This window comes from Scyliorhinus torazame, chromosome 12 (genome assembly GCF_047496885.1).
Source record: "Scyliorhinus torazame isolate Kashiwa2021f chromosome 12, sScyTor2.1, whole genome shotgun sequence".
Lineage (NCBI taxonomy): Eukaryota > Metazoa > Chordata > Chondrichthyes > Carcharhiniformes > Scyliorhinidae > Scyliorhinus > Scyliorhinus torazame.
In genome coordinates this window covers 54,397,632-54,415,005 of record NC_092718.1, presented here as the reverse complement: position 1 = coordinate 54,415,005, position 17,374 = coordinate 54,397,632, and the positions used below count along the sequence as shown (strand labels likewise).

At 47.1% G+C, this 17,374-nt stretch overlaps 1 protein-coding gene across 4 annotated transcripts in view; it reads right to left on the bottom strand.

The window, feature by feature from the left end:
* Positions 1-968: 968 nt before the first annotated feature.
* The window catches only part of znf710a (zinc finger protein 710a), a 57,449-nt gene continuing 41,043 nt past the window's right edge, over positions 969-17,374 (bottom strand). For 2 of the 4 annotated variants that reach the window (XR_011933606.1, XR_011933608.1), the window contains exons 5-6: positions 3,293-3,492; positions 1,525-1,669 (exon numbers count right to left, since the gene is read on the bottom strand). Coding sequence is in view for 1 of the 4 variants with exons in the window: in XM_072468719.1 (XP_072324820.1) it covers positions 1,455-1,669 (215 nt within the window). In the remaining 3 variants the exon portion in view is untranslated. Of the gene's footprint in view, positions 1,670-3,292; positions 3,493-17,374 lie in introns of all 4 variants that reach the window. The other 2 variants (XM_072468719.1, XR_011933607.1) reach the window with 2 other exon arrangements.

The following is a 17,374-nucleotide window of genomic DNA, read 5'->3' as shown; positions in this document are numbered from 1 at the left end:
AAGAAGCTGGGCTTCTAAATTCTCAGCAGTATCACAAATTCGGCGAGCCAGTGTGTTATCAGTAACTGGGGTGCATTTTGTTTTTTCAGCTGACCTCTCACCTAGGACCGTACAAACTATGTCGACTGTTGCAGGAAGAATTAATCGCTCTGCTACAGTCTGGGGCATTTACTCTTTAGCTACACGGTAAGCCAGCATGTAAGAGGCTAATTGTACTTTGTCGTTCAATGTTACATTTCTGCTGAGGACTTCAGCTGACAATGTAAATTCTCACTGCATCCTTTGAAAAAAAAATCAAGAGATTTGTCCTCAAACTTGCCATACTTCAAATGCTTTGATGTTTTGGGGATTTTAAACTGTCATTTGCCAATACTACCCTGCATATAAGACACATGGGCTTCGCATCCGGATTTGCATTGGCACAATTAATAAAATACCTCAAAAATCATCTGACCCACTCTTCCTTATTACAAAACCATCCATTTTAAATTCTTCACAGTCCTGTTGTTTGCTTGCTGCTAACAAAATGGAGGAATCGCAATTACACCCAGAGCACGTGACATCAGTGTTCAGGGCACGTGACTTGCTCTTTGCCGTCACTTCAGGCAGGAAGACTGCATCGAATTAAAAAAGCTCTTCTCCTGGTCAGCACACTGATATCAGGAGGAGGTGGACTTTCTCGCTGGGTTCCGCACCTGCGCACTGATGAGCTGTCATGCATGTGCGGCACAGCCGGCATTCTGAAAGCCGATCGCAGCTGTAATTTTTAAAAGCCGGCTGCTGCTGCTGTTGGGCAGTACTTCCCACGTTGGGATCGGGAATGCCACGTTGCATGTCCCTGCGACCCTCCCGACACCCGCGATCCACCCACGGGTTGCGACTCACTTTGAAAATGATTGCACTTAAGAACTCAGTGGTAAAGTTTCAAGTCATTGTCCAGAAAGAAAACACTTCTGTTCACACAAATGTTACTTTTAAACAGATTTGTTATTTTATTGCTATTGTAGATGATTATATAGTCCAGTAAGAAAATAAATCCACAAAAGCCACTCCACAATGTAATTCAATGAATTACTCCAATTGGATGTGTGTATATATATATATATATATATATATACTATATATATATATATATATATATATATATATATATATATATATATATATACATACAGAACCTTTTTTTTTGAAGTTATATTTTACACAGTAAAGACCAACATAATTTTGGTAGTAGTCATCTGTTTTGGTCCAGAGTAGACCATCTTAAAAAAAAATTCTCACAGAACCCTGAGATTAGTAACGTGTAAAATGGATTCACATTACAATGTTTTTGTGAAACATACACTTAAAGTTGGAATGTAAATTTAAAATCTGCAACTGCAGCATTAATAGAAAGCTATGCACAAATAACAATGGTCAAAGCACAGAATCAATATTTTTTGGCTTCACTTCAGTTATGGTTTTAAGTCCATTCCATACCTTTCCGCTTCCTTCTCAAAATTGAAGTAAATGTCTTTCATACTTTCCTCATCAGACATTTTTGTCGAGTCTGAGGTGTCATCAGCAGCTTTTTGCCCACCTGTGAAGTCAAAAGAATTTTCTTCATAGTCGTCGATCTCTGCCTGCTGATTATCCATATGTTCAGAATGTCCAATATCCAACAAGCCTTCTGTCAAGGAGGGGGAAATGTCAAAAGATAAGAAACACTGAGCTCACACAACTAGGGTGAATATCTATTATGCGCACTTAAAAATACACAGCACATAGTTCAATATAGTACAAAACAAGAAGGATAATCAAATAAGGTGGGTTATTAAGAACCAGAAGGTAGAAAGTTCAACGTAAACCAACAAGCTTGCCAGGGTTAATTCTGAGTAATTGTTTGCACAATATGCACATCAGCTTCCTTTTCTCTCAGCTGGGAAATGATGGAAAGCCTCCAGTAGAAGATAAGCAGTGAAGGGAGGGAACCACCTTCTACTTAATGTTATTGTGGAGGTTACAGTTGTGATTCTATGCCACTTCCAAAAAAGTATATTTTTCCATCATCTACAAATAAATGTTTTCGGCATTTACTGGAGAATGCAGATAGAGAAAGCCATGTGCTTAATGTAACCGACTAACATCTCTCACAGTCCAGCAAACGTTCAGTACAACATTGAAGCATTACAGAATCACATTAGTTGCAGCACAGGGGACCATTCGGCTCAACATGTCTATACTGGATCTCCAAAGGAACAATTCACCTAGAGCCCCACCTTCTCACCATAGAAGGCACATTCTTCCTTTGCAGATAACAGTCTAAATTCCCATTGAATGGTTTGATTGACTCTGCCTCACAACATTCTCGGGCAATGAATTCCACAAATAGGAACAGGTTTTTGCTATCTACTCTGTTCAGACCACTCATGATTTTGAACTCCTTGATTAAACCTCTCTCAACCTTCTCTCTCCAAGGAGAACACTCTCCAATCTAACTATGTAACTGAAGCTTCTCATCCCTGGAACTATTCTTGTGAATATTTTATGCACCATCTAATGTCTTCACATCCTAAAATGTAGCACCCAGAATTGGGTGCAATCCTCAAGTTGAGATGAAGCCAGCGTTCTTTACAGGTTTTACATAACTCCCTATTTTTTATACTCTGTGCCTTTATTAATAATGCCTAGGATGTTGTATGCTTTATTAGCCACTCTCTCAACCTGCCCTGACACCTTCATTGACTTATGCACCACACTCAAGTCCCTCTGTTTCTGCACCCCATTTAGATTTGGCCCCTTTATCCGATATTGTCTCTCAATATTCTTACTATCAAAATAAATCACTTTACATTTCTCTGCATTGAACTTTTATCTGCTGCTAGCCCGCCCACTCCATCAACTTGTCTATGTCCTTTTGAAGTTTGCACTATCCTCACAATTCACAAAGCTTCCAAGTTTTGTATCATCTGCAAATTTTGAAGCTGCACCCCCATACACAAAGGTCTAGTTCATTAATAAATATCAGGAAGAGCAGGTGTCTCAACACCAACCCTGGGGGAACGGCATTAAAAACCTTCCTCCAGCCCAAAAAACACTACTCTGATTTCAGTCACTCGACCAATTTCATGTCAATATTGCTACTGTCCCTTTTATTCCATGAACATGAACTTTGCTGGCAAATCTGTCGTGTGGCATTTTACCAAATACCTTTTGGAAATCTATATACACCCCGAACCCCTCTGATACCTCATCAAAAGAACTCCAGTAAGTTAAACATGATTTTTCCCTTAACAAATCCATGCTGGCTTACCTTCAAATTAAATCATTTGCTCAAACGATATCAAGACACGCTGAATGCACTGGATACTGCAAAGACTATGGGCCCCAACAATAATCCGGCAATAGTACTGAAGATGTGCATTCCAGAACTTGCCGTGCCTCTAGCCAAGCTGTTCCAGTGGAGCTACAACACAGGCATCTATCTGGTGATGTGGAAAATCATCCTGTACACTAAAAACAGGAAAAATCAACCTGGTCAATTTCCACCCCATCAGTCTACTCTCGATCAGTAATGGGGTCATCAACAGCGCTATTAAGCAGCACTTACTATGTAATAACCAGCTCGCGGACGCTCGGCTTGGGTTCCACCAGGGTCACACAGCTCCTGACCTCAGTCCAGTCTTGGTTCAGACATAAACAAAAGAGCTGAACTCCAGAAGTGAGATGAGGGCGACTGCTCTAGACATCAAAGCAGCATCTGACAGAATGTGGCATCAAGGAACCCTAGCAAAACTGGAATCAATGGGAAATAGGGGGTTTGCTCTACTGGTTGGAGTCATACAGGGCAGCACGGTAGCACAAGTGGATAGCACTGTGGCTTCACAGCACCATGGTCCCAGGTTCGATTCCCCGCTGGGTCACTGTCTGTGCGGAGTCTGCACGTTTTCCTCGTGTGTGCGTGGGTTTCCTCCGGGTGCTCCGGTTTCCTCCCACAGTCCAAAGACATGCAGGTTAGGTGGATTGGCCGTGATAAATTGCCCTTAGTGACCAAAAAAAGGTTAGATGGGGTTATTGGGTTACGGGGATAGGGTGGAAGTGAGGGCTTAAGTGGGTCGGTGCAGACTCGATGGGCCGAATGGCCTCTTTCTGCACTATGTTATATGTATAAATGTGTGTTTGTGTTCTATATCCAGCACAAAGGAAAATGGTTGTGATTGTTGGAGATCAGTCATCTCAGCTCTAGGACATCACCACAGGAGCTTCACAGGATAGTGCCCTAGGCACAATCATCTTCAGCTTTTTCATCGTTGACCTTCCACCACAACGTCAGAAATGAAGATGTTTGTTGATGATTGCACAATGTTCAGCATCATCCACAACTCCTCAGATACTGAAACAGTTCATTTCCAAATGCAGCAAGATCTGGACAATATCCAGGCTTGGACTGACAATTGGCAAGTAACATTTGCAAATTGAATGTCATGAATGTCAGGCAATGACCATCTCCAACAGGAGGGAATTTTAACATCGCCCAAGACACTCAAAGGCTGAATCCCTCACTATCAATATGGCAGGTTACCCTTGACCAGAAACTGAACTGGGCTAGCAATATAAATATTGTGGCTACAAGTACAGGTCAGAGGCCAAGAATCCGGCTTTGAGTAACCCACCCCATGACTCCCCAAAGCCTGTCCACAATCTACAAGGCATACATCAGGAGCATGATGGAATATTCTCCACTTGTCTGGATGAGTGCAGCACCAACAACATTCAAGCTCAACACCATCTGGGAAAGGCAGGCCACTTGACTGGCACCACATCCTCAAACATTCACCCTCTCCACCACCGATGCACAATAGCAGCAGTGTACACCATCTACAAGATGCACTGCAGGGATCCACTAAGCCTCCTTAAGCAGCATCTTCCAAACCCACAATCACGACTCATAGAATCATATAATTTACAGTGCAGAAGGAGGCCATTCGGCCAATCGAGTCTGCACCGGCCCTTGGAAAGGGCACCCTATCCAAGCCACACATCCACTCTATCCCCATAACCCAATAACCCCATCCAACCTTTTTGGACACTAAGGGTAATTTAGCAAGGCCTATCCACCTAACCTGCACATCTTTGGACTGTGGGAGGAAACCGGAGCACCCGGAGGAAACACACGCACACACTGGGAGAATGTGCAGACTCCGCACTGCCAATGACCCAAACCAGGAATCGAACCTGGGACCCTGGAGCTGTGAAGCAACTGTGCTAACTACTATGCTACCATGCTGCCCTCACTATGCTACTATCTGGAAGGACAGGGCAGCAGATACGTGGAAACACCACCACCTGGAAATTACCATCAAAGTCACTCATCATCCATCTTGGAAATATATCGCTGTTCCTTCACTGTGCTTGGATCAAAATCTTCAAACGCCCTCCCTAACAGCACCGTGAATGGACTAGCACCCCATGAACTATAACGATTGAAGAAGGCAGCTGACCAACACCTTCTCAAGGGAAATTAAGGATGGGCAATAAATGCTGGTCTAGCCGTTGAAGCCCATTTGAGTGAATAAAAAGTGACTACTAATTTTGTCCCAAGTTATCGTTTCGAGAAGCTTCCACACCACTCAGGATAAACAGACTGCCTGTAGTTACTCAGTTTCTCTTTACACCCTTTTTTGACCAAGGTGTAACATTTGCAATTCTTTAATCCTCTGTCACAACCCCAAAGTGTGATATCAAGAAGACACAAAAGGAATTTCTAGACTTAAGAAAACTACAACAACCTTGTCATCTAGAGATAAGGGAGAGGTGGTGGAGTAGTTGTATTGTTACTGGACTAGTAAACCAGAGATCCAGAATAATGTACTGGGGACCCAGGTTAAAATCTCGCTACTGCAGATGGTAACATTTGAATTCAATTAAAATCTGGAATTAAAAAGTCTAATGATGACCATGAAACCATTGTCGATTGGCGAAAAACCCATCTGGCTCACTAATGCCCTTTAGAGAAGGAAATCTGCTGTCCTTACCTTGTCTGGCCTACATGTGACTCCAACCTTGTGGTTGACTCTTAACTGCCCCCCCCCCCCCCCCCAAAGGGTAATTAGGAATGAGCAATAAATGATGGCACAGCCTGCAATGCCCACGTCTCATGAACGAATAAAGAAAAAGATGCACAAATGCCTCCTGTGACTACAGAAATCAAACTCCACGAAAACTTTGCCCCGTTACATATCGGAGGTAAAGCCCTGGCCAACAGAGGTGATCCATCTGCAAAAACTAAGGATCTGAAACCTCGGATAAATTTCTTAATGGATGAAACATTAGCCATCTCAAGGATCCAGACCAGGAATATACATGCTTTATGCAAACCAAGGGGAAAAGATGAGAATTATATCACATGTGCCCCCACCCACCCAGAGCTGCTACAGCGTGTAATATTATCTTGTGGAGCTGAACCAAGTCAGTCTTCCATCTTTCATCAACAAAAACAACAAAAGAACTATAGATTTGACAGGTTTAAACTGCCTGGCCGTCATTTACATTATTTTGACCGGAATGTCTGAACTTCTCTACCAGTGCCCATCACAAGACTAATTCATTGCAAAGTGCTTTGCCTATCGTGAAAGTCAGTGCTACTGGATAAGTAGATTACTCCACATCAGCTTTAGTCTGCTAACCTCTGACCATAGGACTTTTGACTCTGGACTCAGTGAAACAATAATTCTTATTTTTGTGGTCTTTGTCCTTTGTTTGTTTGTTATTTACAGCACAGAAGGAGGCCATTCAGCCCATCATGTCCACACCGGCTCCCAAAGAGCTACCCAGCTAGTCCCATTCCCCAATTCGTAGCCCTCTAATTTAATCGCTTTCAAATATGTATCTTTTGAAACCTCCTGTGGAATCCACCACCACCATTCTCCCAGGCAGCGCATTCCAAATCCCAACGACTCTCTGAGTAAAGAAGTTTCTCCTCATCTCACTCCTAGCTCTCTTGCTGACCATCTTGAAATTGTGATCCCAAGTCACTGAAATACCGACTAGTGGAAACAGAATATCCTTCTTTACCCTGTCAAAATTGTTCATAATTTTGAATACCTCAACACTCTCTCCAGGGCTTTAACATCCTTCCTTAAATAAGGTGCCCAGAACTGAGCACAATACACCAAATGTGGTCTGACTAATGATTGGTAGAGGTGTAGTGTCACTTCCTTGCTTTTATACTCTATGCCTCTATTTATAAACCCAAGGATCCTATAAGCCTTAATAACTGTTTCACCTTCAGAGAATTTGCACTTGAATCCAGAGGTCTCTCTGCCCCTGTACTCCCCTCAAAGTTGTACCATTGAGCCGATATTGTCTTCCCATGTTTCTTCGACCAAAATGCATTACCTCACATTTCGCTGCATTGAAATTCATCTGCCAGGTGTCTGCCCATTTGGCCAATTTGTCAGTGTCCCTCTGAAATCGCTCAGCATCATCCTCACAATTTACTTTTCTCCCTAGCTTAGTGTCATCTGCAAATTTAGAGATTTTGCCCTCAACATCCACCTCTAAATCATTTATATAAATCAGGAAAAGCAAGGGTCCCAACCCTGAGCTCTGTGGGACACCACTTTCAACTCATTTCCAGTCTGAGAAATGCCCATTTATACCTAACCTCTGTCTCCTATCTCTTTGCCAACTTCTAATCTGTACTGCTAAAGGCCTATTAATCCCAAACATTTTTATTTTGCTAACCAATCTGCCATGTGGCACCCTCTCAAATGCTTTCTAACAGTCCAAATATGCAACACCCATGGCACCATAGTCATCTATTGCCTGTGGCACCTCAAAGAACTCAATTAAATGTGTCAGATATGCCCTTGACAAAGACGTGTTGACTGTCCAGTATTAACTTATTTTTCTCGAAGTGTATATTTATCTCATCCAGTATTTTGACCTGCATCAGTTTTCCCACTATCAATGTCAAGCTGACAGGTCTATAGTTTCCTGGGTTATCCTTTGCCCCTTTCTTAAACAATGGTATTATATTTGCAGTCCTCCAGTCCCCAAGACTAATCCCGGTGTTCAGAGTGGCCAGGAAAAGTTATGTCAACAGCTCCTTACCTCTCTCAGCAATCTAGGATGCATTCCACCCGGGTCTGGCAACTTCTCTACCGAGAGTGTGTCAGCCTTTTTCGTACCGCTTCTTTATCTATCACAATACTGCTCAGTTGCTGAACACCCACATTTTCAACTGGGCCATAGTCACCATCTTCTAATTTGGAAAAGCCGAAAGCAAAGTATGCATTTAGTATCACTGCCATACCCTCCCGCTTCAGTGAGCAGTTTATCCTGCTTGTCCATTATGGGCCTGTAGCCACTTAAAATGGCCAACTCCCGATTTAAAATGGCAAACGGCAAAGGCTGATGGGAAAGTCAGCCAACAGGACAAATACAAGCAGCTGCAGGTTGGCTGTGTATTTATCTCTGGAAAGGCCGGACAAGATCGATACCAGCAACCATCAGCATAACAAAACACCAGATACCTGCATACTAATGAGCAATCCCCGGGAACAAGAAGCAACATTTAGACACACAAAGCAAAACCAGACTCTTCGGCGCCAGCAGAAGCCTACACAAAAGGAGGTGAACGACCACCTCAAGACCGCCCATCGATCAGGGAACCGCTCCAGCATTGGAGAAAATCGAACCAAGTTATTGGGACAAAGTCCAATAACTTGGGACCAGGTACAGGGTTCGCCCCGAAAGGCAGGAAGCCCCTGGGGACTATAAGAATTGAGCCCCAAGTTCAAACCGCTCTTTTCCACCTCTTCACTCGCTCTTCACTCTTCAACACCCACTCAAAACTGTAAGTCTTACTTCAACGCTTGCTACGAGATAGGCGCTCCTAGCTCCCAATCTGTACCAACTTCGAATCCCGCAGGCTCAGAACCCGAACGAAAGGCCATTCGTTTCCCTGACCTGGTGGGCCAGTTCCAAGTTAAGTATTGGCCTGTTAGCTGTAGAAGTAGCTTAGACGTAGAATTTGTACATGATTAGTGATTACTGTGTATAATAAATGTGCGTTGTTTTAAATCTTACTAAGCGGTGTATTGGATTATTGATCATTACTCGGACTTGAACCGCGTGGCGGTCCGGGTGTGGCGATGACCAGCTGAGTCGCACGTTTCGGCAGCTCCCGGTGGAACGGACTTTTGGGCTCTTAATAGGAGCCCCATCGGCAATTTTAACGGCAAATAACACTGTGCGGTAATCCAGAAGGGAATCCCCCCTGGACACGGATGGAAAAAAAGAGGAAAGTAGCCGGATTATGGTGGATCCTCTAGAGCAGCGGCCAGGAAGGCAGGCACAAAGCAAGATGGCGTCGGAAGGAGGCAGTTTAATATGGGGCCCTGACCAAGAGTTCCTGCGGCGTTGCGTAGATGAACTCAAAAAGGAGATGAAGAAGGAGCTGTTGGCCCCGATATTACAAGCGATTGAGGGGCTAAAGGAGGAGCAAAAGACCCAGGAACAGGAGCTTCGGGTCGTGAAGGCAAAGGCTGCTGAGAATGAGGATGACATACAGGGCCTGGTGGTGAAAACGGAGATCCACGAGGCACAACACAAAAGGCGTGTGGAAAGGCTGGAGGTGCTGGAGAATAATGCGAGGAGGAAGAACCTAAGGATTCTTGGTCTTCCCGAAGGTGCAGAAGGGGCGGACGTCGGGGCATATGTGAGCACGATGCTGCACTCGTTAATGGGATCGGAGGCCCCGACGGGTCCGCTGGAGGTGGAGGGAGCCTATCGGGTTATGGCGCGAAGACCGAGGGCTGGAGAAATTCCTCGAGCAATAGTGGTGAGATTTCTCAGATACAAGGACAGAGAGATGGTCCTCAGATGGGCAAAGAAAACTCGGAGCAGTAGGTGGGAGAATGCGGTGATCCGCGTATATCAAGATTGGAATGCGGAGGTGGCGAGAAGGAGGGCAAGCTTTAATCGGGCCAAGGCGGTGTTTCATAAAAGGAAGGTCAAATTTGGAATGCTGCAACCGGCAAGACTGTGGGTCACACATCTAGGGAAACACCACTACTTCGAAATGGCAGATGAGGCGTGGACATTTATTGTCGAGGAGAAGCTGGAGTGAGCGGGCCAGAAAAAGAACGTTTGGGACAAAAGTGGGGGGGGGGGGGTGAATTTGTGGGACGAAGGGGGGAAAAGGGGGAAGAGAGGACTTCCCAAGTTGTTAAACCTGCGACCCTGTAACTTCTCTCTTCCCCATGTCGTGGGGGAGGGGGTGAGGGAGGATGAGGAGCTGAGGGCGCCGGCCATTGGGGGTGGGGCCGAAAGGGAAGCGCGGGCTTTGTTCCCGCGCTATGGTAATCATGGCGGGAACAGGGAAGCAGGAAGGAGGGGGCCTCGCACAGTGTGAGCCGAGGTCACGGGAGGAAGCCGAGGTCGGCCAGAGTTTGCTGACTTCTGGGAGCAACATGGGGGGTGCAATTACGCTAGCTTGGGATCTAGCGCGGGGGGGGGGGGGGGGGGGGTTAGCTGGGTTGCTGCTGCTGGGGAGAAGGGGGAGCTGGTATGGAAGGGGGGGGTCGGGGCGGGGGGGGGGGCGCCGCCTGGGGGGGATACAGCAACGTGGGAACCGGGTGAGGAGCTGGATTGAAAAAGGAAATGGCTAGTCGTCAAGGGGGGGGGGGTAAAGAGCCCCCCAACCCGGTTGATCACGTGGAATGTGAGAGGGCTGAACGGGCCGATTAAGAGGGCACGGGTACTCGCACACCTAAAGAAACTTAAGGCAGATGTGGTTATGCTTCAGGAGACGCATCTGAAGCGGATAGACCAGGTTAGACTTCGCAAAGGATGGGTGGGGCAGGTGTTTCATTCGGGGCTAGATGCAAAAAAAAAAAAAACAGGGGGGGTGGCCATACTAGTGGGGAAGTGGGTAATGTTTGAGGCAAAGACTATAGTGGCAGATAGTGGGGGCAGATACGTGATGGTGAGTGGCAAACTGCAAGGGGAGGCGGTGGTATTAGTGAACGTGTTTGCCCCGAACTGGGATGATGCCAATTTTATGAGGCGTATGTTAGGACGAATCCCGGACCTAGAAGTGGGGAAGTTGGTAATGGGTGGAGACTTTAATACGATGCTGGACCCAGGGCTGGACAGATCGAGGTCCAGGACCGGAAGGAGGCCGGCTGCAGCTAGGGTGCTTAAGGATTTTATGGAGCAGATGGGAGGAGTAGATCCCTGGAGATTTAGTAGACCTAGGAGTAAGGAGTTTGCGTTTTTCTCCAATGTACACAAAGTATTTTCACGAATAGATTTTTATGTTTTGGGAAGGGCACTGATCCCAAAGGTGACGGGGATGGAGTACATGGCTATAGCCATCTCGGATCATGCTCCACACTGGGTGGACCTGGAGATAGGGGAAGAAAAACAACAGCTTCCATCCTGGAGAATGGACATGGGATTATAGGCAGATGAGGGGGTGTTTAAGGGTGAGGGGGTGTATTGAAAGGTACTTGGAACTTAATGATAATGGGGAGGTACAGGTGGGAGTGGTCTGGGAGGCACTGAAGGCAGTGGTTAGAGGGGAGCTGATATCTATTAGGGCACATAAAGGAAAGCAGGAGGGTAGGGAAAGGGAGCGATTGTTGAAAGAACTTCTGAGGGTGGACAGACAATACGCGGAGGCACCGGAGGAGGGACTGTACAGGGAAAGGCAAAGGCTACATGTAGAATTTGACTTGTTGACTACGAGTAATGCAGAGGCACAATGGAGGAAGGCACAGGGTGTACAGTACGAATATGGGGAGAAGGCGAGTAGGTTGTTGGCCCACCAACTGAGGAAAAGGGGAGCAGCGAGGGAGATAGGGGGGGGATGAGAGATGAGGAGGGAGAGATGGAGCGGGGAGCGGAGAGAGTGAATGAAGTGTTCAAGGCATTTTATGAATGATTATATGAAGCGCAGCCCCCGGACGGGAAGGAGAGAATGATGTGCTTTCTGGATCAGCTGGAATTTCCTAAGGTGGAGGAGCAGGAGAGAGTGGGGCTGGGAGCACAGATTGAGACGGAGGAAGTAGTGAAAGGGATTGGGAGCATGCAGGCGGGGAAGGCCCCGGGACCAGACGGATTCCCAGTTGAATTCTATAAGAAATATTTGGACTTGCTGGCCCCGCTACTGACGAGAACCTTTAATGAGGCGAGGGAAAGGGGGTAGCTGCCCCCGACTATGTCAGAGGCAACGATATCGCTCCTCCTAAAGAAGGGAAAAGACCCGCTGCAATGCGGGTCATACAGGCCCATTTCCCTCCTGAATGTGGATTCTAAGATTCTGGCCAAGGTAATGGCAATGAGGATAGAGGATTGTGTCCCGGGGGTGGTCCATGAGGACCAAACTGGGTTTGTGAAGGGGAGGCAGCTAAATACAAATATATGGAGGCTGCTAGGGGTAATGATGATGCCCCCACCAGAGGGGGAAGCGGAGATAGTGGTGGCGATGGATGCCGAGAAAGCATTTGATAGAGTGGAGTGGGATTATTTGTGGGAGGTGTTGAGGAGATTTGGCTTTGGGGACGGGTATATCAGGTGGGTACGGTTGCTGTATAGGGCCCCGATGGCGAGCGTGGTCACGCATGGATGGGGGTCTGACTATTTTCGGCTCCATAGAGGGACCAGGCAGGGATGTACTCTGTCCCCGTTATTGTTTGCATTGGCGATTGAACCCCTGGCCATAGCACTGAGGGGTTCCAGGAAGTGGAGGGGAGTACTTAGGGGGGGGGGGGGGGAGGGAGAAGAACACCGGGTATCTCTGTATGCGGATGATTTGTTGGTATATGTGGCGGACCCGGCGGAGGGGATGCCAGAGATAATGCGGATACTTGGGAAGTTTGGGGATTTTTCAGGGTATAAACTGAACATGGGGAAAAGTGAGTTATTTGTGGTGCATCCGGAGGAGCAGAGCAGAGAGATAGAGGATTTACCGTTGAGGAAGGTAACAAGGGACTTCCGGTACCTGGGGATCCAGATAGCCAAGAATTGGGGTACATTACATAGGCTTAATTTAACACGGTTGGTGAAACAGATGGAGGAGGATTTCAAGAGATGGGACATGGTGTCCCTGTCATTGGCAGGTAGGGTGCAGGCGGTTAAAATGGTGGTCCTCTCGAGATTCCTTTTTGTGTTCCAGTGCCTCCCGGTGGTGATCACGAAGGCTTTTTTCAAAAGAATTGAGAAGAGCATTATGAGTTTTGTGTGGGCTGGGAAGACCCCGAGAGTGAGGCGGGGATTCTTGCAGCATAGTAGGGACGGGGGGGGGGCTGGCACTACCGAGCCTAAGTGAGTACTACTGGGCCGCCAATGTTTCAATGGTGTGTAAGTGGATGGGAGAAGGGGAGGGAGCGGCGTGGAAGAGATTGGAGAGGGCGTCCTGCAAGCAATGGTGACGGCACCGTTGCCATTCTCACCAAAGAAATACACCACAAGCCCGGTGGTGGTGGCTACATTGAAAATTTGGGGGCAATGGAGACGGCATAGGGGACGGGAGCTTTGGTGCAGTCCCCGATAAGAAACAATTATAGGTTTGTTCCGGGGAGAATGGATGGGGGATTTGGAGCATGGTAAAGAGCTGGGGTAGTACAATTAAGAGATCTATTTGTAGATGGGACGTTTGTGAGTCTGGGAGCGCTGACGGAGAAATATGGGTTGCCGCAAGGGAATGCATTTCGGTATAGGCAATTGAGGGCTTTTGCGAGGCAACAGGTGAGGGAATTCCTGCAACTCCCGACACAGGAAGTGCAGGATAGAGTGATCTCAGAGACATGGGTGGGGGACGGTAAGGTGGCGGACATATACAGGGAGATGAGGGACGAGGGGGAGATCATGGTAGATGAGCTGAAAGGGAAATGGGAAGAACTGGGGGAGGAGATTGAAGAGGGGCTGTGGGCTGATGCCCTACGTAGGGTAAACTCATCGTCCTCGTGTGCCAGGCTAAGCCTGATACAATTTAAGGTGCTACACAGGGCGCATATGACTGGAGCACGGCTTAGTAAATTTTTGGGGGTAGAGGATAGGTGTGCGAGATGCTCGAGAGGCCCAGCGAATCACACCCACATGTTCTGGTCATGCCCGGCACTACAGGGGTTGTGGGTGGGGGTGGCAAAGGTGCTTTCGAAGGTGGTGGGGGTCCGGGTCGAACCAAGCTGGGGGTTGGCTATATTTGGGGTTGCAGAAGAGCCGGGAGTGCAGGAGGCGAGAGAGGCTGACGTGTTGGCCTTTGCGTCCCTTGTAGCCCGGCGCAGGATATTGTTAATGTGGAAGGAAGCCAAACCCCCGGGTGTGGAGACCTGGATAAACGATATGGCAGGGTTTATAAAGTTAGAACGGATTAAGTTCGTGTTAAGGGGTTCGGCTCAGGGGTTCACCAGGCGGTGGAAACTGTTCGTCGACTACCTCACAGAAAGATAGAGGGAATGGAAAAGAAGTAGACAACAGCAGCAACCGGGGGGGGGGGGGGGAAAAGAGAGGAATCGGACGGACTCTCAGGGATGTTATTGTATATGTATAAGTATTTGGTATATGTAATTGTATATTGGATTGCTGGATTGTATTTTGAGAGTATTTATTTTGGACAAGGCAGTTGCCATTTCGTTTTGTTTTTGTTTATATATTACTTATTTATTTGTTTAAAACTGGCCACGGTTATTTATATTGCTTTATTGTTGTGCAAAAGAAACACTACGTATTGTTATGTTTGGCCACAAAACTTGAATAAATTTTTTTTTTTTTTTTTTAAAAAGGATGCCTGGCGACTCAAGACCTGGTGATAAAACAGAGCAATTAAACGAAGGCAAAGTTAGCAACATTATTTGGCGACATCCTGACGGGACCCGATCAAGAAGTGGAAAACCACTCAGGGAGAACCCAGAATTTGAATTAGAGATCCAATTGGAAACAGAAAACCACAAGTGTTCAAGCAGTTCTGATCAATACTCATAATTCAGAAGTGTGTGTATGCATGCGTAACTAACAGGGCGATAAGGTAAAACTGATAGATTTTTTGTTGCGACAAAACTGTCGGAACTTTGTATTTCGGAAAGTAGCGAAAGCCATACCCGTATTTACAGCACCGCCTTAATACCCCTGTCCCAAATTTGAAGAGCAGCATTCGGATTAATACCTCTGTCCCAAATTTAAAGAGCAGCATTCGGATAGGAAAGATGACAATGCAACGCCTAATGAACCCAGAAGAATTTGCGGTCGCAGCGACCAGCAGCAGTAGAGTGGGACATTGTCCCATTTGGGAGGAAGAGATCAGGAAATATCTCAAAGGGAAAGGATGGCCCCTTTGGAATTAATTCTGTGATAACGAGGAATCAGGTCCCGGGAGTATAGGATATAGTTGGTGGGAGAACCTGAGCGAGATCCACAAAAAGAGCTTAGGGAAAGCTCGCAAGCCGATGGCAATCGTGTCCTGCTTGCCACAATTGCGAGGCACAGAGGAGGTCGTTAGGACATTCCGGAAAGAAGTTGAGGGCATACATCTAATGAGTAAGGTCGATGTAAGTGAGGTAGAAAAGGAGAATTTGGAATTGAGAAGGAAGTTGGCAGCAAAAGATGTAGAGGTGGAGGATGCCAAAAGGGCACACCAGTCTTGTCTGGCGCACTTAAGCAGCTTCCAGTCTCAATACGAAAAGGCCTATCAGAACACGCAATGTACAGTCCTGGTATGTGAAGAAACGGAAAAACAGGTAGAAGCATTACAGAGACAGTGCAGCGATCTAAAGGCAGCATTAAGAGCACTCCATGCTGCCACCACAGAACAAAGACAAAGCACGCTAGATCACGCAAAGTGCCGGAAGCAGATTGCAGAGCTGCAATCGCTGCTTTCTGTTCAAAAAGGTTTTCAGGAAACTTTGAGAAAAATTAGATCAGGAAGACGGCCCTGATTGGGAAGAATTGAACGAAACAGCGCAGAGATGTGTTCAGGGAACATGTGCGCAGGGAAAGCTACAAAAGAGAAAAGCGCCACAGCAGATAGTTCACGCTCCAATGAACCCAGTAACCACCCACCGCACAGCCACATCGGACGATGCGGAATTTCTATATTCCACCCCCTTAACAGTCAACCAATTACGGGACGCGTGCAATAAGATCACACCGTTCCTCCCCACCTCAGACCCCCACCATTTCTTTGCCACAGTTAAGCATCAGGTGACCATGTACGGCCTGGATGAGAGAGAGCTCATCGTTTTAAGTTTAGACCCTTCAGTAGCAGCAGCCCTTTTTGACCCACAGAATGTAGGAGGAGGCACCCTTGCAGAAATGCATACCACGATCCTGGATGCGATCGGGTATAACCGGGGTGACCCCGTAGATGGCCTCAACAAATGTAGGCAAAGGAAATCAGAGCACCCCACAGCATTTGCTGGGCGCCTGTGGATTCACTTTGCAGCAGTCTTTGGAGACTTATCTCCCTTATCTCCCATGCCACAGAAACAGGACAGAAAGCTTGCACGAGTTATGATCCCTCAGAGGAGGCCCATAACGAGAAGTGGGTAGTGAAAAGATTGTCCTGCGCTTGGGAGCAATCTATACAAAGCAAACCCGCAGTTAAGAATACCGAGGAAAAGCAGGTTGGAGCAGATATGCAGGCAGTAAAAACACACCACAACCCCGCATGGGTGAATGAGGGAAAGAACAGCCCCCCACCCAAGTCACAGGAATGTTACAACTGCGGACAGTTGGGACACTTCGCAAGAGAGTGCAATGCCCCTAGGAAGCCACAGAGAGCCCAGCCGACAGGCACTCGGAGTAAGAAAACGACAGAGCCCATTCATAGCGTTAGCGCCCGTTCAGATCAGACGGGACTTGACCGGAACGGACTGACGGTGTACGGGCTCCCCCAGTTGGGTCTGCGACACCCTTTGGGATAGGTCCGGACGACCGGTAGTTGCAGCGAAAATTCGGGGACAGCCCATCAAATTTCTCTGGGACACAGGAGGGTCCCGCACCACAATAAATTCCTCCACCATGTTCCAAAAGGACACGTGGCCCACTACAGCCACTAGCACCCTCAGCGGCTTTACAGGCCACTCACAGCAGGGACACATCACAGCCCCTGTACCAATTCAAATCGGTACCATCACCACCAAGCACCCCGTAGTTTTAATTGACCTGCCCCACACAGCAAAACACATTCTGGGAATCGATTTCATGAATTCCCATAATCTTTCATTCGATCCAGTCAACCAGTGTGTCTGGAAGATGGCAAAATCCGCAACGCTCAACATAGGAGAGTACGCGAACAAAATTAGCGCAGTAGGCGAATTTTGGTTCAACCCGACCATGCTTAGTACGGACAAGCAGGTTAGGGCAGTTCTGCAAAAGAACAGGGCAG